Here is a 23639-nt window from a genome sequence, read left to right as displayed (position 1 = left end):
GTGGAAGCATTCCTAAAAATATTGTGATTTCTAGAGGAACAAAGTCAGGGAGGAAGTGAAATTCAAACTGAGCCACTGCCCTGCGAGATGCAGCAGCAGCACAAGTGCTTTTAGCAGAGAAGTAGGACAGCCAGGATCCTCTGAATCCCACTCATTCCAAAGGCCATGCTCAATTTAGTTTTCCTCTGCATGTTCATGTCTTTTCCTTTCCCTTATTTATTTATTTAGCTGCACCGGGTGTTAGTTGCAGCATGTGGCACCTTTCATCTTCCTTGTGGCAGGAGGGATCTTTTCAGTTGGCCTGTGGGGTCTAGTTCTCTGATCAGAGATGGAACCTGGGCCCCCTGCATTGGTAGCGCAAGGTCTTATCCATTGGACCACTAGGGAAGGCCCTAGTTTCCCTTCTAAAACTCCAGATTGGAAAAAAGTCCATAGAAGAGATTAGGGCCTGTCCATGTCAGTGATCTGTGTCTAGACAGGCCTTACTCATAGGTGGAATGATTCAAAGGCAGCTGAAGGCATTCCTGAACAGAAATTTCTCCCAGCCAGAGAGTATGCCTCCAAGTCCAGCCACACACCAGTCCTTTCTTGGGCCCCTAACAAAATGTCAGTCATCTGGGAGGTGTGTAGGTTAATTTGCTAACAGCCTGGATTGGTTAGTTCAACCCTGGATTGGAGACACGCCCTAAGAGCCCAGCTGGAGGCTGCATCACACACTGTTGGGGGTGAGGAGTTGTTACCTTACAGGCGCCCTGTCTCCTGACTACAATCCTAGGGAGGAAACAGCCGGTACCATATCGGCTTGGAGGACTACTTCAGGAAAAGATGGCTCCTTGGTGCTCCGCTGGGGGACAGGGGTCGGGGAAGGGACATGCCATCCCTCCTGATCCCTGGTGCCTCCCCTTCCCTCTAGGCCCCTTGATTCTCAGGGGAAAGGGCCACTGTTCCTTCTTATCCTACCCCTATCTGCTCCAACGTGTGCCCCGCCTCCACAGATCTGAACTTGCTTTCATCAGGGACAAGTTATTTTACTCACCGTGAGAAAATAACTTTTTCTCTAGAAGACAAACCCAGTGCAGAGGGCACATGGTGAAGGCAACTCATCCCACTAAAATATTAGGAATTGCATCAGGAAATTCCCTGCTGGGAGGAGCTGCTGAGGTGTTTGGGCTCTGAGATTAGGGGAAGTAAAAGATCACCAAGGACTGCGGAGGCTGGGGAATGTGGGAGGTGGGGGCCGACAGCACAAGAGCACCCCACCCCTTCGCGCCCCACCCAAATGGACTTCTCAATGCTGTGTCTGACACCAGTCTCTGTAAAAGATGAAGTCTGGACAAATAAAAAATCCTAGGCTAATTAAGGTGGTTTGTTTGTTTTTAATTAAGTTCATAATTTGTAAAACCATTTTTAAAAAGGTATGATAAAATTAAAATTTAGGGTAGTCCTTCCCAGGAAGGAGTACTGGGAAGGAGTACTGGAAGATGATAGTAATATTTCTTAGTGGTAAGGATCCATTTTGTAAACCAGTTGTGTTTACATGGATGTTGTTCAATTATTCCACACAACTAGTAAGGGCAAATATATACATTATGCTTAATTCTTTAACTCTGAAATATTATATATTTAGTTATATGTTTATATGTAAAAGAGAGATTGGGGTGGAGGCTCTGATCCACACATATTTTCTGATTATGGGCAAAGCTGTCTGTTAGGAGAGGAGTGTTAAGAGCCTTAAGTTGAGACAGACATGTAACTGAATTGCAAAGTGGCAACAAACCACTTCTTGGAGATGTCATGGTATAGGTTTTTTCAGATTCACACTGACCTGAGTCTACCAAATACTAGTCCTATTCTAATTCATATACATAAAAAGTTCACAGATCAGTGAAAATTTAAAAGGGAGAAATGGCTAAAAGTATCGGTGTGGAGGAGGCATTTTTCAACCTATCTGGACAAAAACTTTTAATTTTTAATCAATTTTATTGATATATAATTAAAATATAAAATTCACAAATTTTAAGAGTAATTTGGTGAGTTTTGTCAATATATGTAGTTGTGGTATTCACCAGAATCTGGATTTAGAACATTTCTATCACCTCAAAAAGTTTCCTTGTGTCCCTTATATTAATCCCCTCTTCTATTCCCAGCACCTGGCAACCACTGATCCCATCACTAGACTATAGTTCTGCCTTTTCTAGAAGTTCATATACACAGAATCATAGAGTGAGTAGTTTTCTGGCTGTCATTCATTTAGCTTTATGCCTTGGAGACTCATCCATTTTGTTGCATGTATCAGTAGCTTATTGTGTTTTTGTTTTGGGGGGATTTTTGGCCATGCCGCATGACTTGTGGAGGAATCTCAGTACCCTGATCAGGGATTGAACCCAGGCTCCAGAAGTGAAAGCTCAGAATCCTTAACCACTAGGCCACTAGGGAACTCCCCTGAATGGTAGTTTTGAAGAGCAAAAGTTTTTAATTTTGAAGTTGTTTTTCACTTTTTATAGCTTGTATTTTTTGTATTCTAATAAATCTTTATCTAATCCAAAATCCCAATGATTTTCTCCATTTTTAAAAGAAAATTTGTATTAGATTTTAGATCCATGGTCCATTTCAAGTTAAATATTGAATAAGGTTACCAGTAATAGGCAAAATACATATTTTTGTTTTACATATGGATTGTTCCAGGATCATTTGTTGAAGAGATTCTCCTTTTCCTACTAAAATATCTTTTTCAAAAATCATTTGATTGTATGTATATAACTCTATTTCTGAATTCTCCAGTCTGTCCCAGTGGTCCATATGTCTGTATACACCATTACTTCACTGAGGAATTACTGTAGCTTTATTTGTCTTAAAATCACATAAGTCCTCCCACTTTGTTCTTTTCAAAATTGTTTTGAAAAATCTCGGTTCTTTGCTTTTCCATGTAAACTTAGATTCAGCTTGCCAATTTCTACAACAAAACTCTAGTAGGATTTTGACTGAGGTTGCATTGATATTGAGTCTTTTGATTCATGAGCATGTTTATCTTTGCATTTATTTGGGTTTTCTTTTTCTCAGCAATGTTTTATAATTTTTAGTGTACAGGTCTTACACAGATTTTGTTAAATTTATCTGTATTTTCTATTATTTTATGCTATTATAAATATTCTTTTAAATTTTATAATTTATCATTGCTTATATATAGAAATACAATTGATTTTTATATATTTAATTTTTTATTTGGTAACCTTGCTAAACTCACCTATTCATTCTAGTAACTTTTTAATAGATTCCTTATAATTTTCTATGCAGATAATCATGTTACCTGTGACTAATGACATTCTTACTTCTTTTGTATCTGTGGCTTTTGCTGCTTTTTATTTTCTTATTGCACTGGAAAAGATCCCCTGTACAATGTTGAATGGAAGTTGTGACAATGGACACCTTGAAAATGACAACTTTTAAAGCAAGAGGATGACACCCCGCCCTGTGCTCTGGGGGTTTCCCCTACCTGTCAGTCCCAGTAACAGAGCTACATGACCCTCCTTCCATTGGTTCCAGGACACTGTCCTCTCCCTGTGTGATGGCATGCTCACGGACCTGTTCCCGCATTCTGGGGCTGAGCCTTGGGACTACAGCCCTGTTTGCTGCTGTGGCCAACACACTGCTCCTGTTTCCTAACTGGAATGTGACCTACCTGTTGAGGGGCCTCATTGGCAGGCATGCCATGTTGGGCTCTGGGCTCTGGGGAGGAGGCCTCATGGTAAGTGTCCAGGGTTCCCTGAGTGTGAATTCCCAAAGTGTCCCCCAGGGGTGGAGAAACAAAGTCAGGGTGAGGGAAGGAGTTTTGTAATTTCTTGAAAACAAGTTTGAACTAACAAACTGATTGTGAATCTATAGCAACTCCAAGGGATAGAAGACCCTAGGAAGGCTGATCAAAGTTTGCTGGATTTTGGATTAGGCAGGCTGGGTGTGAACGCTGCTGTCCATAGAATCACATCAGGCTAGTCAGTCAAAATTGTGTCCTGACAGTCAAAGCCAAACCCTCTGGGAAATACAGGATAACTAAGTCCATGTGAGATGTCCAACCACTCTGTTTCAACAGCCTTAGGTGGCAGTTAGAGATGTAAATTACCTAATCTCGTCTTAACAAACTCCCTCTTCTTCCAGGTTCTCACTGCAGCTACCCTGATCTCCCTGATGGGCTGGAGATATGGCTGCTTCAGTAAGATCGGGCCCTGCCGAAGGGTAAGAACCCAATTCTACTCTTCTAAGAGCCAGAATGTCCCCACATTCTACAACTTTAGAGGCAGAGTGATGAGGCAATTTGAGTTTTGGGGTATGAAGTCAAGTCCTGACCATACTTCTTAAAAGCCCTAAGCTCTTGGGCAAGGTTTCTGAACCTGAGGTCCTTCTGTTAAAATGAGAGAACCTATTCCAGGGAGTGTTAATGAACACATTTGTGGGGAACTGTTCTTTTAAAATTTATTTTATTGAAGTATGGTTATTTACAATGTCCTGTTAATTTCTACAGTACAGCAAAGTGCTTCACTTATACATGAGCTGTTCTTATTATTAGTTTTAGCCTGTTGAACAATATGGACATGAATTATGTTCTTTGTAGTCATGTGTCATTGATAGAAAATTTCCTGGCTATTTTTTTCTTTTTAGAGCTGAAAGTTTCTCCAGAGATCTGATGACTAGATTCTAGTCTAATGTCTCCGTTTCACAGAAAATGAAACTGAGGCCCAGAATAAATGTGCACTTTATTAATTACAGCAGCATCTATATATACTTGAAATATCTCAGTACGTAAGTGTATAAGGTGTATTGCTCATTCAGCCTCAGACACATGAATCTGTGTCCTTTTTACAGTAAGTCTACAGTCTGCTTTGATATCTACAACCCACATGTTGGGAACCCCGCTGATTTAGAATTACATGTTAAAGAATTAAATATAAACACCCACATATCTCATTCACTATCTGTTCTCAGTCATGTCTGGTTTTCTCCTAGGCAAGCGGCCCTCAGACTTGAATGCGTGCATCAGAATCCCTGCAGGCTGTGCTAAAACACAGATTGCTGGCACCCCCTACCCCGAGAGTTTCTGACTCCATGGGACTGGGTTGTGGGGAGAATTTGCATTTCTAACAAGTTTCCAGGTGATGTGATGTTGCTGGAACAGGGACCATATTTCCAGAACCACCATCCTAGGCTTATGTCAGACTAATTCATCTTGAATCTTTTAAGAGTCAAAACTTACTATGCATCTTTCTTTGGCCCCTCCTGAGTTTTAAACTAGCTTGACAGTGGGAAAATGACTCTATGATTCTATATAAAAACTATATATGGTTTCTGTGTATGTATATATATGTGTGTGTGTGTGTGTATATGTTTTATTTAAACTTTTAAAATATGTTCTTTTGGAAGGTGAAAAAAAAATCTTGTACTCTGAGAAAGAAACCAATTTGGAAGTTAGAGTCCTGCCAAGGAAATAAACACGTCGCTATCTTTTGGGAGGGAAATGAGTGGTGCACAGACTAGAAAAGTACAATGACAGAACTCAAGTCATTTCAGAGTGTAATCTCTGACTTGGTCTCCCCGTCTCTGTCTCTGTCTCCCTCCCTCCCTCCTTTCCTTCTTCTTCTCCTTCTTCCTCCCTTCCTTCCTTGATTTGAGAAAGAGAGGAATCATGGATGGCAGCTTGGAACTTTTGAAAAAATATAGCTTTCCCTTAAAAGGGTTGGACTGGGGCTTGGATAACCAGTCTGACCTTTTAAGCCAGAGACTAAATGACTGCAGTCTGAGTGTACAAGTTTTTGATGCCAATCTGCTGAGAAGCTCTGAAGAGCCTGTTGAGTTAGGCTGAGCTTGCTGCCTGGTCAAGGTGCCAGTGTTTCCCCCTTCCCACTTCTGTTCCTTCTTTCCCACCCCTTCCTGGCTCTACTCGGTGATTCCTTGTCAACCAACCCTACCTTGGTTATGTTTTCAGGGAGGTGCTGTGGGTAGAATTATCCTCATGACTGGGGAAAACCTGAGAACCAGAGAAGTGAGACTTTTCCAGATCGCACCACAAGTCACCTAGTCACCGAGTCATGACCCCATCTCAGGCTCACTGTTTCCTCTCTCCTTGTGTAGATGCTTATTGCTCTGTTGTCAAGTGGCCTGGCTTTGCTTGGAGCCTTGATTTGCTTTATCACTTCTGGAGTAGCCCTGAAAGATGGTCCTTTTTGCATGTTTGATGTCTCACCCTTCAATCAGACACAGGCTTGGAAACATGGTTACCCATTCAAAGACCTGCATAACAGGTAAATGGATGGAAACTTGGATTTGCAGTTTTTCGGAAAGAGAAAGGCACACACGTGGGCTACAAATCCCTTTTGGTCATGCACTCTAGCATCCTGCTTCTCTGATTCTTAGAAAATTGCAAATACAAAAAGAGTCACCCTCAAAAGTCTAATCCTATGACCTGAGCTGAGGGTGAACCCAGGTTTCTATTGAGGTTGCTTGGACTTTTCTTACTTATTCCAACCCCTGGTCTCCTTATTTTTTGGGACAGGAATTATTTGTATGACCATCCACTCTGGAACTCTGTCTGCCTGGAGCCTTCTAAAGCTGTCATTTGGCACGTGTGCTTCTTCTCCACCCTTCTGTGCATCAGCCTCCTCCAGATTCTCCTGGTGGTCATTCATTTCATCAACAGCTTCCTGGGCCTTTTCTGCAGCCTCTGTGAGAAGTGACAGGTAATGCCCTCTCATACATGAGTGTTTTCATCATGTGCTGCCTAGAACCTTTCCTGCAAGAGAGGGTACGAATTATAAACACAGTTCCCTTTAGGAAGTCATGTGGTAATAATAACAATGATTCCTGGCATATATATTGAATGATACAATGGATTTTAAATCAATTACTGCAAGATGATATATTAATAGAAGAAACAGTTAAATCATTATTATTGTGTAGGAACTTATAGTCCATGAAATGTCCTCCAGCCATGATCTCCTTTCAGCTTCTCCACAGTCCTGTAAAACTGGCCACATGTTAGAAATGAAGTTGAGGCTCCTAGAGGATAATGGACTTGCCGCCCAAAAGCATTTAATTAGGTTCAGGAAAAGTCAGTACCGGAGCCCCTATCTTCCAAATTCAAGTTCACCAGCTTATTAATAAGGCTGAATTTTGTGGCTCCCAAATTCATAGGTTGAAGCTCTAGCCTTCAATGTGACTTTGAAGATAGGACCTTTAAGAAGCTAACTAAGGCTGAGTGAGTGAAAGATGCTCAGTCATGTCCGACTCTCTGTGACCCCATGGACTGTAGCCTTCCAGGTTCCTCTGTCCATGGGGATTCTCTAGGCAAGAATACTGGAGTGGATTGCCATGCCCTCCTCCAGGGGATCTTCCCAAGGGGTCAAACCCAGGTCTCCTGCATTGCAGGCAAATTCTTTACTGAATGAGCCACCAGGGAAGCCCTAAGCCTTAACTTAGGTTAGATGGGGTCATAAGAGTGGGACCCTAATCCAGTAACACTGGCATCCTTATAAGAAGAGGATGAGACAACAGGTATATGAAAAGATGCTTAATATTACTAATCATCAGGGAAATGCAAATGCAAACCATAATGAGATATCATCTTATACCTGTTAGAATGGCTATTATCAAAAAGGAAAGAAAGAACAAATGTTAGTGAGGACGTGGAGAAAAAAGAACTCGTGCCCTGTTGATGTGAATGTAAACTGGTGTAACCACTATGGAAAACAGGATGGAGGTTCCTCAAAAAATTAAAAAAAGAACTACCACATGATCCAGCAATACCACTTTTGGGTATTTATCTGAAGCAAACAGTAACACTAATTCAAAAAGATATCTGCACCCTCATGTTTGTTGCAGCATTATTTTCAATAGCCAAGACATGGAAACAATTTAAGTGTCTATCAACAGGTGAATGGAGGGCTTTCTTGGTGGCTCAGTGGTAAAGAATATGCTGGCAAATGCAGGAGACACAGACTTGACCCCTAGTCCTGGAAGATCCCACATGCCCAAGAGCATCTAAGTTCATCACCACAACTATTGAGCCTGTGCTCTAGAGCTGGGAGCACCAACTATTGAGCCCATGTGCTGCCACTACTGAAGCCCAGGTGCCTGGAGCCTGTGCTCTGCAATAAGAGAAGGACCACAATAAGAAGCCGGCAACTGCAATTAAAGAGTAGCCCCTGCTCACCGCAACTAGAGAAAAGCCCACGCAGCAACAAAGACCGAGCACAACCAAAAAATAAATAAATAGATGAATGGATAAAGATGTTATAGTACACACACACAATGGAATATTCTTCAGACATAAAAAAAAAGAAATATTGCCATTTGTGACAACATGGATGGACCTAAGTGAAATAAGTCACACAAAGACAGATACCATATGATCTCATTTATATATGGAATTTAAAACAACAGCCACCAAACCAAGTTTATAGATACAGTGACAGACAAGTGGTTGCCAGACATAGGGTTGGGGAGTGAGAGAAATGGATGAAGGGAGTCAAAAGGTACAAACTTCTAATTATAAAATAGTTAAGTCATGGGTATGTGATATATAACATGTGACTACTAATAATATGTATTGCATATTTAAAGTTGCTAAGAGAATAGATCTTTAAAAAAATTTTTGTAACTAATATTTGCTGCCAATGTTAACTAGAATTATTGTGGTGATCATTTTGCAATATATACAAATATCAAATCATTATGTTGTACACTTGAAACAAATATAATGTCATATGTCAATTATACTATAAAAATGACAATGTAGTACATTTCCAGAATAAAAGCATGATTAAGCTTCAGAAAGTTTATTCACCTATAATAATAGATTTGAGGAGGAAAAAATCCTAATGATTTTCTTTATAAAGTCTGAAAAGGCATTTGATAAAATTCAACATACATTCTTTACATCCTTTTTCTTTTCTTAATTAAAAAAAATTATTTATTTGACTGCACTGAGTCTTAGCTACGATCCGAGGATCTTTGTTGTGACATGCATATTCTTAATTGCGGCATGCAGGATGCAGTTCACTGACCAGGGATCGAACTCTGGTCCCCTGCATTGGGAACACAGAGTCTTAGCCACTGGACAATCATGGAAGCCCCTCAATATACATTCTTAATAAAACTCAAGAAAATGAGAAGACAGCTCCCTCTTGATCATAATACAACATAACTATCTCAACTTAAAAGTCAGCATCATGCTTAATGGAGGAATTCTAGAAGCAATTTCACCACAGTTCCAAATAGATGATACTCATTATCATTATCATTTAATATGGTTCTTGAGGTATTAGCCCAAGACCAAGTATTCAAAGGGAAATTAACAGATATAAAATAGGAAAGACAGTGAAGTTCTCATGATATTTGGACAATATGATTGCACATCTAGAGCACTCAAATTATATTATAAAGAATAAGAATTTCACACATATAGGTACAAAATATACAGAATGAAAAATCTTCATGTATACAAACAACAGTTAACAGACATGGAGATGGGGAAATCCCATTTATATTAAAAACAAAAAGAAAAAAAAACCTAGCTACCAACATAACAAGAATGTGAAACACTTTTTTTATCTTTTAGTTTCTCTTTATTTACTTACTTTTTGGCTGCACCATACCGTGTGGCTGTGAGAACCTCATTTCCTGTCCAGGGAGAAAACCTAGGCCCTTGAGAGTGAAAGTGAGGAGTCCTAACCACTGGATCACCAGAGAATTCCCAAGAATGTGAAATATTTATTGAAGAAAACTTTAAAATATTACTGGACAGAAACTTGCATATAAATGTACACCATGAACTTCAATAGGAAGACTTAACATCATAAAATATGAATGCTCTTTAATCTATAAATTTAACAAGATGAATAAAGTCACCAATGACATTTGGTGGAAAAGGATATGGAATTAGATAAGCTGGTTTTAAAGTTCACATGAAAAATGAACAATCTAGGCTAGCCAGGAGACTTCTGAAGGAGAAGGGAATGAGGTGGGACTATACTAGATATTAAAAGCTAATGTAAAACTACAATAACTAAAACAGTGTGATACACTAAATGGAGTTCAGAGATAGAACTAAATATTTTTGAGTATTTAGTATATGCTAAAAAAAGATGTGGGAAAAAAAGAAAGTAGATGATAAACCAGATCTCTCTCCATGGGAGCACAGAGGAAAAGGCCATGTGAGGACACAGCCAGAAGGTAACCATCTGCAAGACAAGGAGAAATGTCTCAGTCGGAATCAACCTTGTTGGCACCTTGATCTTGGATTTCTAGCCTCCAGAAAATAAATTTCCATTGTTAAAGTCGCCCAGCCTGTGGTATTTTGTTATGGCTGCCTGAGCTGACTAATCCACCAGTGTTCAGTGCATTTCAATAAGTGGTATATACCGAGTACCCACTGTGTGGTCTATGCCTGAGGCATGATCCTTGCCTCTGGGCCTGTCCCTGTCCTTGAAGAGCTCATGGTCAGGTTAGGGAAACACATCGACTAATAATTTGAATGTCATATGGTAAGGACCATGTTAGAGGTCAGCCCAGGAGTAATAAGAGATTGAGGCAATCTGTCAAGAGATGAAGGAAGGCTTCAGTCATGTCTGAACTGACTCTTGAAATGGTTAGCCCATTAAAGAGTGAAGGGAGCGTTTCCTCAGCTGAGGAAATAGAATGCTCAGAAGCATGGAGGTGAGACAGATGGTGAGGGTGGAGACCTGTGATGCCACAGCTCCTTCAATGTGAAATGCAGAAAGCGGAAGACCTATCTCCCATTTTGGGACCTTTGGTCAGTATGGTATTGGCCGAATTTCTTCTCTTAGTTTTTGAAGCTGACAGGATAATGCAGCTTTCTAAAACAGGACCAGGACTGGTGCAATCGTAAGCAGAAAATGCATCCTAAGTCTGCTCCTTCCTGCCTTTTGCCCTGGAGCAGCAGGGTGGTGAGGCTGGGGGATCTGTAGGTCGACAGTTATGGATTAAAGCAGGACACTGCAAAAAATTTCTGTAAAGGCTCAGTTAATATTTCAGACTTTGAGAGCCATATGGTTTTTATGTGCAACTGCTTCCTTCTACCAATACAGCAGAAGCCAATCTACTGCTGGGCTGTAAAGGAAACTACAGCATTTACTGCAGAGCAACAAGCAAGGAGAATGGACAGCCCACGCTCACAATATTCATATTCCCCAGTGGCTTTCAGGGCAACATTATGGGTGAGGGTCCCCAGGTAATTGATCAGCTCCTGAAACTTCTGACTGGTTCTTGGTGAGGTAACAGGGCAGTTACAGGAATCTCAAACATCAAAACTCTGGCTCTAGGCAGTCTATGGTCTAGTGTTTGTGGTCAGCGGCTTCCATCTAGTAAGATCCTGATTTTTGTAAAAACAATTTAAGAACGTGCATCAGATGGTTACCTATATTCCTCAAGAAAAAAAAAAAAATCCCTGTAACTTTTTATAGCTGACCTGTTATTTATTTTTACTTTCTAACTCGGAAAGGCCTAGGAGGCGAAAGATTTTTTCACATGCAAAAAGTCAGGAATGCTTTAGATCTGTCACTGAAACCGCTAACCTTGCCCTGCTTCAGCTCGGTTTCCCTTGCCGCAAACTACCTGTGTATCCCTGGGCCTCTACGGGCCTCAGGCTCTGTGTCACTTCCTAAGATTGCGACGCCTCTGGAAGTGTTTTGTAAATCTGACAAAAAGAGCCCAGTCTTCGCCGAAGTTATGCTCACTGTACCCCGACACACTTCTGGTCCAGCATCCGATGCGCAGGCGCAAGGAGGAGGGCGGCGAGAGCACGCTAAGAAGGGCGGGTCCCACGGTGCAGAGCGCGGGTCCGCTGCACGCAGGGTCAAAGGCGGCGCTGTCGCCCTGGAGACGGCTCAGCAGCTGCCGCGGCCACCGGCTCAGCTTTCTTTGCGGAAAACGCGGGGCCAAGAAGTTGAGGCTATGTCGGTTGCCGCCTCCTTCCCTAAGCACACGTCCTTCACTATGCGCGCGTCCTTTGCTGCAGCTGACGGCTTGCCTGAGACTGAGAACAACGCTGGGGAGCCGGAGAATACCTATATTCTGCGGCCTGTTTTCCAGCAAAGGCGGGTAGAAGACGGGTTGTGGCGGAGGCGACCCTCGAGACTCCTTCCGGCCCCAGGCAGAGCTCGCCTAATAGCTAGGGTGTCTGGAAGGAGCGCGGCGCCGGGGAAGGGGGGGCGGTGCGTAGCGGGCTATGGAGGATGGGGCGGGGCTAGAGGCGGAGGGGCGGGCAGGGGAGGAGCCCGGGTGTTGGCGGAGGAACTTGAGAGGGAGGAAGGGGCGTGACCGGGGAAGGAAGGACTGGGCGGGAGAGGATGCGGTGCTGTTCCGCTTGGCCTTCCAGCTGCAGAAAACAGCAGAGGACCGGATCAGCGATTGCAGGGTTAGAGTGCTCGGAGGTAGTCCCTTAGAGTAGCGCAGTAGGGGTAGTTGACTCTTGGAGTTTCAGAAAGTGGACACAGAGGAATTGAGATGGTTAGATGGCAGAAAACAAACGGCTTGCTTTGAATGCCATTCAGTTTTGAGGGTTCATGTGTGCCTAAGTGTGCCCAGAATGCGCTTACTCCTCTGCACGGGACCTGTATGTGTTCATATTAGTCTTACCCAAGTAGTATCCAGAGGCTTTTGGCCTGCCACCCTGATACCTTCCCAGAATTAAGGCACTAAGTCTTGTGTAGAGGAGGGTCAGGGTTGTAGGATCCATCAATAACTTCATTTTCCCAAGATAAAAAAAAAAAATTAAGACTTTCCCAAGCCCCTCCTCTGTTACTTGAAATTACATTCCCAAATCAAGTGCTTGGTGAATACTAGAAGCCAGGAACGTTAGTTATAATGTGATAAAAAGATTTCATGTAGCAATTTTCTGGTGGGTAGCGCGTGTGTGTAGTCACCTCAGTCGTGTCCGAGTCTATGCAACCCTATGGCAACTGTAGTGTGCCAGGCTCCTCTGTCCATGGGATTCTCCAGGCAAGAATATTTGAGTGGGTTGCCATGCCCTCCCCCAGGGGATCTTCCAACCCAGGGATCAACACAAGTCTTTTATGTATCCTGCGCTGGCAGGTGGATTCTTCACCACAAGGGCACCTGGCAAGTCCCTGGTGGCTTAGAAGGGACATTAAAAAAATATGCTGTTGTCTTGGTTAAACATTCTAAATACATAGAATGCCCTTCACCTGTGTTTCTGTTGTAATACAGAGCAAGATTAACAGCAAGTATATATTATGTAGAAATAACACTATGAGATTATTTGTGACTTGCAGAATGCCTTTGACATTTCCTGAGAGTGGAAAGGACTTAAAGGAAAAGCCAGATATAGTATGCTTGTTTATAGGAAAACCACATTTTGAACAGATCAAATCCTGTAAGTTTATCCATTATTTAAAATTTGCCTGTGAGAATAAGCAGCCAAGAGACCAAAGAAAATAATATTAAAAAGTAGTAAGGGGCTACTAGTACTGCCAAATATTAAGCTGCATTATAAGCTCAAAACTTAAAACATTCTGGTAACTTGGCACATGATAAACAAATCAACTGAGATACTATATAGCCCAGAAAAGGAACTTAGTGTTGTAATATGTAATAAATGCAACTAAAATGCTAATAGTATTGTTAGGGTGGCTAAATTAGGGGAGACTTTTTTCTCTGTCTTCATTTATTCAGTAATTCATTTCTTCAAAAACTATTTGTCTGCTGGATGCTGTTCTAGAAATGGGATATAACAATGAACAAAACAGATAAAAAATTCTGCCCTATGGAGCTTGTGTTGTAGTTAGGTCAGACCACAAACAAGGTAATTACATAAGTGAACCATATAGTGTATCAGATAATAATAAGTACTTGGAAGGGAGATAGATAAAGTGATGTAGTAGGAAGGTGGTTTGAAGTTTTATAAAGGGTGGCTAGGGAAAGAGACTTTTGAATAAAGACTTGAAAGAAGTGAAGGAGCTAGATATGCATATGAAGAGAGGAACTGAACCTCTTACAGAGGTTAACATCAAGTGCAGAAGCACTGAAGTTTGTATGTCTGGTGTGGTCCGAGAACATACGGAAGGCTGGTGTGGCCTGAGTGGAGAGAATTAGCAGCAAAGTAGTAGAAAACAAGGTCAGAGAGTTTACTAGGGTGGATCAAATGAGACCTTGCAAGTCACAGAATGTTGCTTTTACTCTGAGTGAGGGGAAAAATATTTGGGTATTTTAAACAGAGGAGTGTCATGATCTGGCACATATTTTAATAGCACCAGTCTAGTTACTATGTTGGGAACAGGTTTTGGGGGAAAAGGCAGGCACAGAGACTTGTGAGGAGGTCATGATAATCAGGAAAGAAGCAGTGGTAGCTTGGAGCAGGGTAGTGGTAGTTGACTGGTGGGTGAGTGAATTTTAGGTTATTTTGAAGGTAGAATTGGTAAGATTTGCTCATGAATGGGATGAGGGCTCTGAGAAAGGCAGCCACACTGACTCCAGGGTGTTTGGCTTGAGCAACTGGAAGAATGGAGTTACCATTGACTGAGATAACCTAGTTTTGGTGAGAAATGATCAGAAGCTCAGTATCGGGTGTACTAAATCTGAGTTGCCTCCTAGTCATCTGGATGGAGTACTGGTGGGAATATGTGATCTGAAGTTTAGGGGAATGGTCCAGGCTGGAGATATGTTTGTGATATGACTTGTTTTCTTAACTTGTTTTTATTACTTTTATAATAAAAATATGAAAAAGAAGGATCAAATGATTGTAATGACAAAAACTGCAGGAAGTTGAGCTCTGAAGTTCAACTTTAAGTTTAGGATTTTGGAGTTACCAATTAGATGTTTTGAACTGATTCATTTAGGTTCAGACCCTCTGTGGTTAAAGACTGTATCCATGCTGTACTCAAGGAGGAATTGGCCAATGCTGAATACTCTCCAGAAGAAATGCCTCAGCTCACAAAACATTTATCAGAAAATATTAAAGATAAATTAAAAGGTAATAGTGATGGTAATTGGAAATGACCTGTTCCCTTCAAAATACAGTTTTACCAATTTATCTCCTTTATGTTTAAACAAGGGACATACCTTAGCTGTGGATTCTGTTAAACACACATTTTTCTTCGGTGTTGGTCTTCTCAGTTATTTGGTAACTTTCACTCATGCAGGTTTTTGCATATGGTGGGAAAGAGCAAAGGTGTGAAATACCTAGTTGTACTGAACGACTATCCAGGATATCCCAGTATGCAGAAAGATCAGAAAGTACAGGGGCTCCTTTCCTCCATAACTTCTGATCTGCTGAGATATCAAGTCCTCAGCTTCTTATCATATCCTCCCAGATGGACCTTAGTCCACCTGTCTGGCCAAATGCTTAGCCATTTGCCCTACTCACCTCCCCACTCCTGCCTCACTCTACACCTGCAGGGCTGATCTCATGCTTTTCCTCCTTGTTCTTTGTCTTTCTAGCTCTCTTACTCTCTTTTGTTAATAATGTCATGCCATCTAAAAAGTCCTTTCTGTCTACCCTTTAAAAACTATTTATTTTGGCTGCACCTCATGGCTTGTGGAATCTTAGTTCCCCAGCTGGGGACTGAACGCAGGCCATGTCAGTGAAAGCCTGGAATCATAACAGGCCACCAGGAAACTCCCTACCTACCCTTTTTAAAAAATTCTTTTGGAGGGAAGAATGTAATCGTAATACATTTTCATTGTAATAAACCTGGAAAATATACCTAATGCATTTTTTAAAGTTATATAAAAGCCTGTTAACCATGAGAGTTTCCATTTAATACTTTGATATATTTTATTATTTTTAATAACGTATCTTAATTTTTAGAAATATAAAAAAATACAAAGAAGAAAATTGCAATTCTATTCTACTGCAATTCTATTCTATTCTAACTGTTAGTATATTAACATTGTTTTTAGATTTTTAGTGAAATTCTGTTAAAATTGTTGTAAAAAATACATGCTTGCTATTAAAAAGTTAAAGTGTAAAAAGATAATTAAAATTAGAATAATCACTTCAAATGCTTACACCCATGAAGAATGATTCGTATTTCATAAATATCATACCAGAGCTCTTTTCTGTGTATGCACGCATGCGTGCTTAGTTGCTTCAGTTGTGTCTGACTCTTTGCAACCCCATGAACTGTAGCCTGCCAGGCATCTCTGTCCATGAGATTCCCCAGGCAGGAATACTGGAGTAGGTTGCCATTTCCTCCTCCAGGATACCTTCCTGACCCAGCTGATCTCCTGCATTGCAGGCATATTCTTTACCCACTGAGCCACCTCGGAAGCCCCTTTTCTATGTATATGTATGGATAAATACTTTAAAAACAATGATATAGTATAGACTATTTCCCATAGCATTGTAGCATTTATTCTATATTTAAATAATCCCTTCACCGTGCTATTTCCATTTCTGATTTCTTTTTTCTAGTTCATTTCTTACCTAATAAGATTTTGTTGTAAGGTTTTTCAGGAAAGGCTCAGAAATGCTTTATTCCCTAGATTCTTTCATGTTTGAGAATGTCTTTAAACCAAAATATATTTTGGATGAATATAATATTTTGAGTGTGTGGATCATAATAAACTGGAAAATTCTGAAAGAGATGGGAATACCAGACCACCTGATTTGCCTCTTGAGAAACCTGTATGCAGGTCAGGAAGCAACAGTTCAAACTGGACATGGAACAATAGACTGGTTCCAAATAGGAAAAGGAGTGCGTCAAGGCTGTATATTGTCACACTGCTTATTTAACTTATATGCAGAGTACATCATGAGAAACGCTGGGGTGGAAGAAGCACAAGCTGGAATCAAGATTGTCGGGAGAAATATCAGTAACCTCAGATATGCAGGTGACACCACCCTTATGGCAGAAAGTGAAGAGGAACTCAAAAGCCCCTTGATGAAAGTGAAAGTGGAGAGTGAAAAAGTTGGCTTAAAGCTCAGCATTCAGAAAACAAAGATCATGGCATCTGGTCCCATCACTTCATAGGAAATAGATGGAGAAAGTGGAAACAGTGTCAGACTTTATTTTTTTGGGCTCCAAAATCACTGCAGATGGTGACTGCAGCCATGAAATTAAAAGACGCTTACTCCTTGGAAGGAAAGTTATGTCCAACCTAGATAGCATATTCCAAAGCAGAGACATTACTTTGCCAACAAAGGTCTGTCTAGTCAAGGCTATGGTTTTTCCTGTGGTCATGTATGGATGTGAGAGTTGGACTGTGAAGAAGGCTGAGCACCAAAGAATTGATGCTTTTGAACTGTGGTGTTGGAGAAGACTCTTGAGAGTCCCTTGGACTGCAAGGAGATCCAACCAGTCCATTCTGAAAGAGATCAGCCCTGGGATTTATTCGGAAGAAATGATGCTAAAGCTGAAACTCCAGTACTTTGGCCACCTCATGTGAAGAGTTGACTCATTGGAAAAGACTCTGATGCTAGGAGGGATTGGGGGCAAGAGGAGAAGGGGACAACAGAGGATGAGATGGCTGGATGGCATCACTGACTTGATGGACGTGAGTCTCCGTGAACTCCGGGAGTTGGTGATGGACAGGGAGGCCTGGTGTGCTGCAATTCATGGGGTCGCAATGAGTCGGACACGACTGAGCGACTGAACTGAACTGAACTGAACTGAATATTTTGAGTTAATTTTTTTGAGAATCTTATATATAATCGCTTCACTGTCTTCTTGAATTAAATGTTATCATGGAGAAATCCGAGGCCAGTCTGATGTTCTCTGCAGAAAGACTTCTGTCCTTAACCTTGATGCTCAATAGATTTTCTAGAGTATAGTTTGATATTGAGCATTTTATGTCTGTTAATCTGTGGATTTTATTCTTTCCATATTGGAGAAATTTTCTTGTATCTTTTTTTTTTTTCCTTGTACATTTCCAGCTCCATTTGTTAGATTCTCTTCTTCAGGACACCAGATATCGATGTGTTGAATCACCTCTGTCTACCATATTTATTATCTTTGCTGTAATTTCTTCCTTTTTTTTGACATATACTTCTGATTAAGTCAGTAATTCAATTTTCATTTGTGTCTGTCCTGTCTCTTGCCATTTGTAAGTGATTAGTTCTGCACTGATAGATATGGGTATTCAGTTTATTTCCTAGGCCTATAGTCTCCCTTTTCATGTTTCTTTTGTTTTGTAATCTGATTGAGTTCTTATTTTATAGAATTTGTAAGCTTATATTATGAATCAGCTGTGAGGAATTTTTCTTTGTTCCTTGATTTATGTTATCTCCTGGGTTGAGTTTTTTGGCCTTTTAAACAGTAAGTTTCTTTTCTTGCTAGTTCTTTGGCTTGTTTCTGCTGTTTTCCTTTTCCTTATTACCATTCAGCTTCTTTTCATTTTTGCTCTGATGTGGTATTGATGATTTTTTTTTTTTTTACTTCTTAGCTTTTTTTTTTTTTGCCCTCCTCCCACTGTATCTAAGACTATATTATTTTTCCATCAGAACTATGTTTTAAGCTCTGGGCATTTAATATTCTAGCCACATTTCTAAAGCATGGGTATGAGAAAAGGAGGAAGAGGAATGGACAGAGAAGGAGGAAGCTCAGCTGAGCTGTGTGCAGTGTTTTTAAAAAATAACTTGGACTCTGTCTCCTTCTGCTGCTACTGCTACTAAGTCGCTTCAGTTGTGTCCGACTCTGTGGGACCCCATAGACGGTAGCCCACCACACTCCTCTGTCCCTGGGATCCTCCAGGCAAGAACACTGGAGTGGGTTGCCATTTCCTTCTCCAATGCATGAAAGTGAAATGCTAATGCTAATGCTAAGTCGCTTCAGTCGTGTCCGACTCTGTGCGACCCCATAGACGGTAGCCCACCACGCTCCGCCGTCCCTGGGATTCTCCAGGCAAGAATACTGGAGTGGGTTGCTATTTCCTTCTCCAATGCATGAAAGAGAAAAGTGAAAGTGAAGTCGCTCAGTCCTGTCTGACTCTTAGCGACCCCATGGACTGCCGCCTACCAGGCTTCTCTGTCCATGGATTTTCCAGGCAAGAGTACTGGAGTGGGGTGCCATTGCCTTCGATGAAAGTGAAAAGGGAAAGTAAAGTCGCTCAGTCGTGCCCGACTCTTATCGAACCATAGACTTCAGCCCACCAGGCTCCTCCGTCCATGGGATTTTCCAGGCAAGCGTACTGGAGTGGGGTGCCATTGTTTTCTCCTTCTGAGACTTTGTTAAGTATCCTGAATTCAAGTTCATGTCCCTCAATGGAAGGGTACCTGTAGATGTTCAGATTATTTGCTTAATTTACCATATGATCCTGGAGCTTTTACTTTCATAAAAAAAGAATTGGCTCTGTCTCAATTTTGCCTATTTAACTTTTCCTTTTTAAAAAAATTTTACTGTTTCCATTTTTCTTTGGTCAGAAAAGAGGGAAGATAAAGATGCCCATTCAGTTTTCTGTCCCCAAAATTTGCTGTTGGAGAGAATTTTCAGGATTTTGCTGTTTTAGCAGTATAGTTTTGGGGGAGGTAGCCGAGTTGTCCTTGGCCATTCCATGTAATCCAGAATCTTTTGGTTTCTTTTCTGTCTTACTGAAGAGCTTGTAGTTTTCTAAAGATCCCACGCACTATGTCTTTGCATGTGCTGTGCCCCTCCATAGAATGGAGAGACATTGTTCGTTTGATAAAATCTCACTCGTCTTTCAGGACCCAGCTCACTTATCGCATCCTCCAAGAAGTCTTTTCTGGTCATTCCTTCCCCATTGCCCAGTCAAAGGGAGGAGCCCCCCCAGCCCTGTGCTCCTAATGTACCTTGTACATGCCACTCTTTGAATTACTACTCTGTGGCATTTTCATTTTATTTTCTGTGTTTGCCTTCCCAACTACTATGAGTTCTTTAAGGCAAGAAGGATGTCTTATTTACTTCTATGTCTCCAGGGCCTAGCTCAATACCCGACTTAGAGCAAGAGAGAAAGGAAGGAAGCAAAGACCTATTGAGAGACCGCTGTGGAAGAGAAATGGGTAGAGACAGGAGGAAACTTATCTCTTCTAACCTCACAACACTTCCAGGAGGAAGGTAGTGATACTCCCATTTAACAGTTGAGGAGACTTAATCAGAAAAGTTAAATAACTTGTCTAAAGTTACACACTTATTAAGCTTACTGTTAGAATTTGTCCTCAAATCTCTCTGACTCCCAGATTTACAATCATACTCACTAAGTGTATAGACCAAATGCTTGTGTTCAATATCAGGAAAATTTGTCTTCATTAAGTAATTTTCCCATGTATTTGCTTCTATATAACTTTCTTTTTTGTTTTTCTTTCCAGAAATGGGATTTGACCGATATAAAATGGTGGTACAAGTAGTGATTGGAGAACAAAGAGGAGAAGGTGTATTGTGAGTAGCTGGTTTTTCCTTTTGTTTTAATTTTTATAAATTTCTTATTGGGTATTCATCTTCTTGACAATTCAGTAAGATCCTGTCTTTGCAAGGATGCGAGGAAAGGACAGTGTAATAAAATGCATGTGTGAACTGAAGAGATCCTGGTACTGAGCAGTGAGGTTGATAGTCTGGGTAAGTTCCATGGGGTAACTCACTTTTCATAGTATTTGTAGGCTAATAAACCTTTGAGAGTTTATGCATATATGCTCCTAAGATAGTGTAGGATTATGTATATATGTTGCCTTGGTCTTACCATTCTCTTAATTTCTTTAAAATTGTCTGAGGGACAATTTTCATAGCTATTGCTATTGGCTTGGGCTTCTGTTTCTTAAAATTCACTCTGTTTTTTTTTTTTTTTCCAGTCCCAATGTCAGTTACCTAACTTGTTTCTCTTATGTTTTTCTGATTATTTTCTCCTTCACTGGTTCCTCTTTCCTGGCTATACCCCCAGCTGTGAACTTTCTTGAAGGCTCAGGTTTTATTCCACTTCTCTTCTCTGTCCATTTTCAATGAGGTCATTCATTTTCATGATATCAAACTGTCATTCCCATACTGACAAGTTCAGAATCTGTACTTCTTGTTTTTTCCTGTGCCCAAGTATTAATCTCTTATTTTCCTTTATAAACAGTGCCTAGTCTAGTATTTTGTAAGACAGTATGAAAATATTTGCTGGATGAATTAAAAAAAAAAACCCTGTAGATACTATCACTGAGAATTTTCTCTGTAGATTGTTAGATTGGGAAAGGACTACAGATTTTTTCCAGTGTCCATTCCCCTTATTTTATGATGACACTTGCGAGGGTCAGCATGATTTGCCCCAAATTATGTATCTGGCTGGTGTCAGGGTCACTGTACTCTTTACCATGGTGTCCTCTTCCATTTGGTCAAAAGGTTTCAGGAGATTTCTTCACCACAGAGAAACTAGGAAATGCTTTATTATTCTGTCACCTCAGATTGCGATGGCACTCTACTCCAGTACTCTTGCCTGGAAAATCCCATGGATGGAGGAGCCTGGTAGGCTTCAGTCCATGAGGTCGTGAAGAGTTGGACACAACTGAGCAACTTCACTTTCACTTTTCACTTTCATGCATTGGAGAAGGAAATGGCAGCCCAATCCAGCGTTCTTGCCTGGAGAATCCCAGGGACGGCAGAGCCCGGTGGGTTGCCATCTATGGGGTCGCACAGAGTCGGACACGACTGAAGTGACTTAGCAGCAGCAGCAGCACCTCAGATTCAGTGTGTTCAAATAGAGTTCCATATTTCTCTTTCCTTCCTCTTCCAAAATCAGTCAGACATTTTCATTTCTCTGTCTCCCGCAGTATTACCCAGGTTCCCCTGCTTAAAGTGTGGAGTCCTCTTTTATGTAGCTCTGACTACCTCACTGCACACACTGTAACCTGGATGTCAGGGTTGCTTAGCTCCCCCTTATCAACACTTCCAGACTCTGATCTCTCTCCTTTGCAATTCACACACAAGACTAGTGTCCCTGAAGTATGCCCTTACTTTTCTTAAACTCTGTAGAGTTTATTTCAAACCTTGTAAAGCATAAACGCCTCAAACTTGTCCTGACTGACTGTTAAATGTGATCAGGCCAAACTCTAAAGCATGGCATATAAGGCCTCCCTTACCTCCTGTTAAAACTTTCGTCATCTAAAATTTCAGGCATATGCAAAACTGCAGAACCAAGGAACTTGTGTGTGTCTGTTACCTAGCTTTAAGGTTATCAACCACACACTCATGTTGTTTCATTTATACCTCCACCTACTCTTCCTGCCTCCATCAGATTATTTTGAAGGAAATTCTAGTCATCATATCATTTCATCTGTAAATACAACAATATTTATGTCTAAAATACCAGGGCCTTTTTTATCATAATAAAATAGCACATTTAAACATTGAAGCTCTTTAATATTATAAGATATTCAGTTGGCTTTTTTTCTCTTCTTAAAACAGATAAGAGTCCGTGCCTGGTGAGGTGCCTCACTGGTGTCAAGGATATGGGCTCTCCTGTCTTGCCCTGATATGTCCTCATCTGTATCGTTGAAGGTGACTCAATACTACATTTATCCACATTCCTTAAGAGAAAGAGATAGAAGGAAAACATAAATGCCTTTCCATTTTCAACACTTTAAACTTATGATTACACTCTCTTCTGATTTCAGTTGTTTCTGTTGAGAAATCAGCCCTGAGTCTTATTTTTGTTCCTTTGGAGGTGATGTGTCTTTTTTCCTAGCCACTTTAAAATGTTTTTCTCGTTGCCTTTTTAGTATGATATACATGGTTTTCTTTGTATTTATTCTATTTGAGGTTCTTAGGACTTCTTGAATTTGTGGGCTCTTGAATCTTGTCGTATCAGCTTGAGAAAAGTCTTAACCATTTTTTCTTTTTTTTAAACAAGTCTTTTATCTTAGAATAGTTTAGATTTATAGAAAAGTTTCAGAGATAGTACAGAGAGTTCTTAAATATTTCACATCCAGTTTCTTCTGTTATTAACATCTTCTATTCAGTCAGTTCAGTCGCTCAGTCATGTCCGACTCTTTGCGACCCCATGAATCGCAGCACACCAGGCCTCCCTGTCCATCACCAACTCCCGGAGTTCACTCAGACTCACGTCCATCCAGTCAGTGATGCCATCCTGCCATCTCATCCTCTGTCATCCCCTTCTCCTCCTGCGCCCAATCCCTCCCAGCATCAGAGTCTTTTCCAATGAGTCAACTCTTCACATGAGGTGGCCAAAGTACTGGAGTTTCAGCTTTAGCATCATTTCTTCCGAATAAATCCCAGGGCTGATCTCTTTCAGAATGGACTGGTTGGATCTCCTTGCAGTCCAAGGGACTCTCAAGAGTCTTCTCCAACACCACAGTTCAAAAGCATCAATTCTTCGGCGCTCAGCCTTCTTCACAGTCCAACTCTCACATCCATACATGACCACAGGAAAAACCATAGCCTTGACTAGACAGACCTTTGTTGGCAAAGTAATGTCTCTGCTTTTGAATATGCTATCTAGGCTGGTCATAACTTTCCTTCCAAGGAGTAAGCGTCTTTTAATTTCATGGCTGCAGTCACCATCTGCACTGATTTTGGAGCCCAGAAAAATAAAGTCTGACACTGTTTCCACTGTTTCCCCATCTATTTGCCATGAAGTGATGGGACCGGATGCCATGATCTTTGTTTTCTGAATGTTGAGCTTTAAGCCAACTTTTTCACTCTCCCCTTTCATTTTCATCAAGAGGCTTT

At 40.9% G+C, this 23639-nt stretch overlaps 2 protein-coding genes across 4 annotated transcripts in view; both read left to right on the top strand.

Annotated features, from left to right (window-relative positions):
- The first annotated feature begins 3199 nt into the window (after positions 1-3199).
- On the top strand, positions 3200-20357 carry TM4SF19 (transmembrane 4 L six family member 19). Of its 2 annotated transcripts, none has more exons than XM_027537261.1 (5): positions 3200-3745; positions 4153-4230; positions 6121-6290; positions 6542-6725; positions 7918-7963. In XM_027537261.1, the coding sequence occupies exons 1-4, from the start codon at positions 3566-3568 to the stop codon at positions 6720-6722; spliced, it is 609 nt and encodes a 202-aa protein (XP_027393062.1). In that variant the 5' UTR covers positions 3200-3565; the 3' UTR covers positions 6723-6725; positions 7918-7963. The 2 variants fall into 2 exon arrangements, with proteins under 2 accessions (XP_027393062.1, XP_027393053.1); XM_027537252.1 differs by lacking the exon at positions 7918-7963 and adding an exon at positions 20288-20357 and having other exon boundaries at positions 3201-3745.
- TCTEX1D2 (Tctex1 domain containing 2) overlaps positions 11475-23639 on the top strand; it is a 27872-nt gene continuing 15707 nt past the window's right edge. Inside the window, exons 1-3 of one of the 2 annotated variants that reach the window (XM_027537238.1) lie at positions 11475-12101; positions 14862-14995; positions 20288-20357. In XM_027537238.1, coding sequence (XP_027393039.1) covers positions 11533-12101; positions 14862-14995; positions 20288-20357 — 773 coding nt within the window. In that variant the 5' untranslated portion in view covers positions 11475-11532. The remainder of the gene's footprint in view (positions 12102-14861; positions 14996-20287; positions 20358-23639) is intronic. The other variant, XM_027537232.1, reaches the window with a different exon arrangement.

Source organism: Bos indicus x Bos taurus, chromosome 1, assembly GCF_003369695.1.
Source record: "Bos indicus x Bos taurus breed Angus x Brahman F1 hybrid chromosome 1, Bos_hybrid_MaternalHap_v2.0, whole genome shotgun sequence".
Lineage (NCBI taxonomy): Eukaryota > Metazoa > Chordata > Mammalia > Artiodactyla > Bovidae > Bos > Bos indicus x Bos taurus.
The sequence above is the reverse complement of the archived record's forward strand: the minus strand, read 5'-3'. Positions and strand labels throughout refer to the sequence as shown.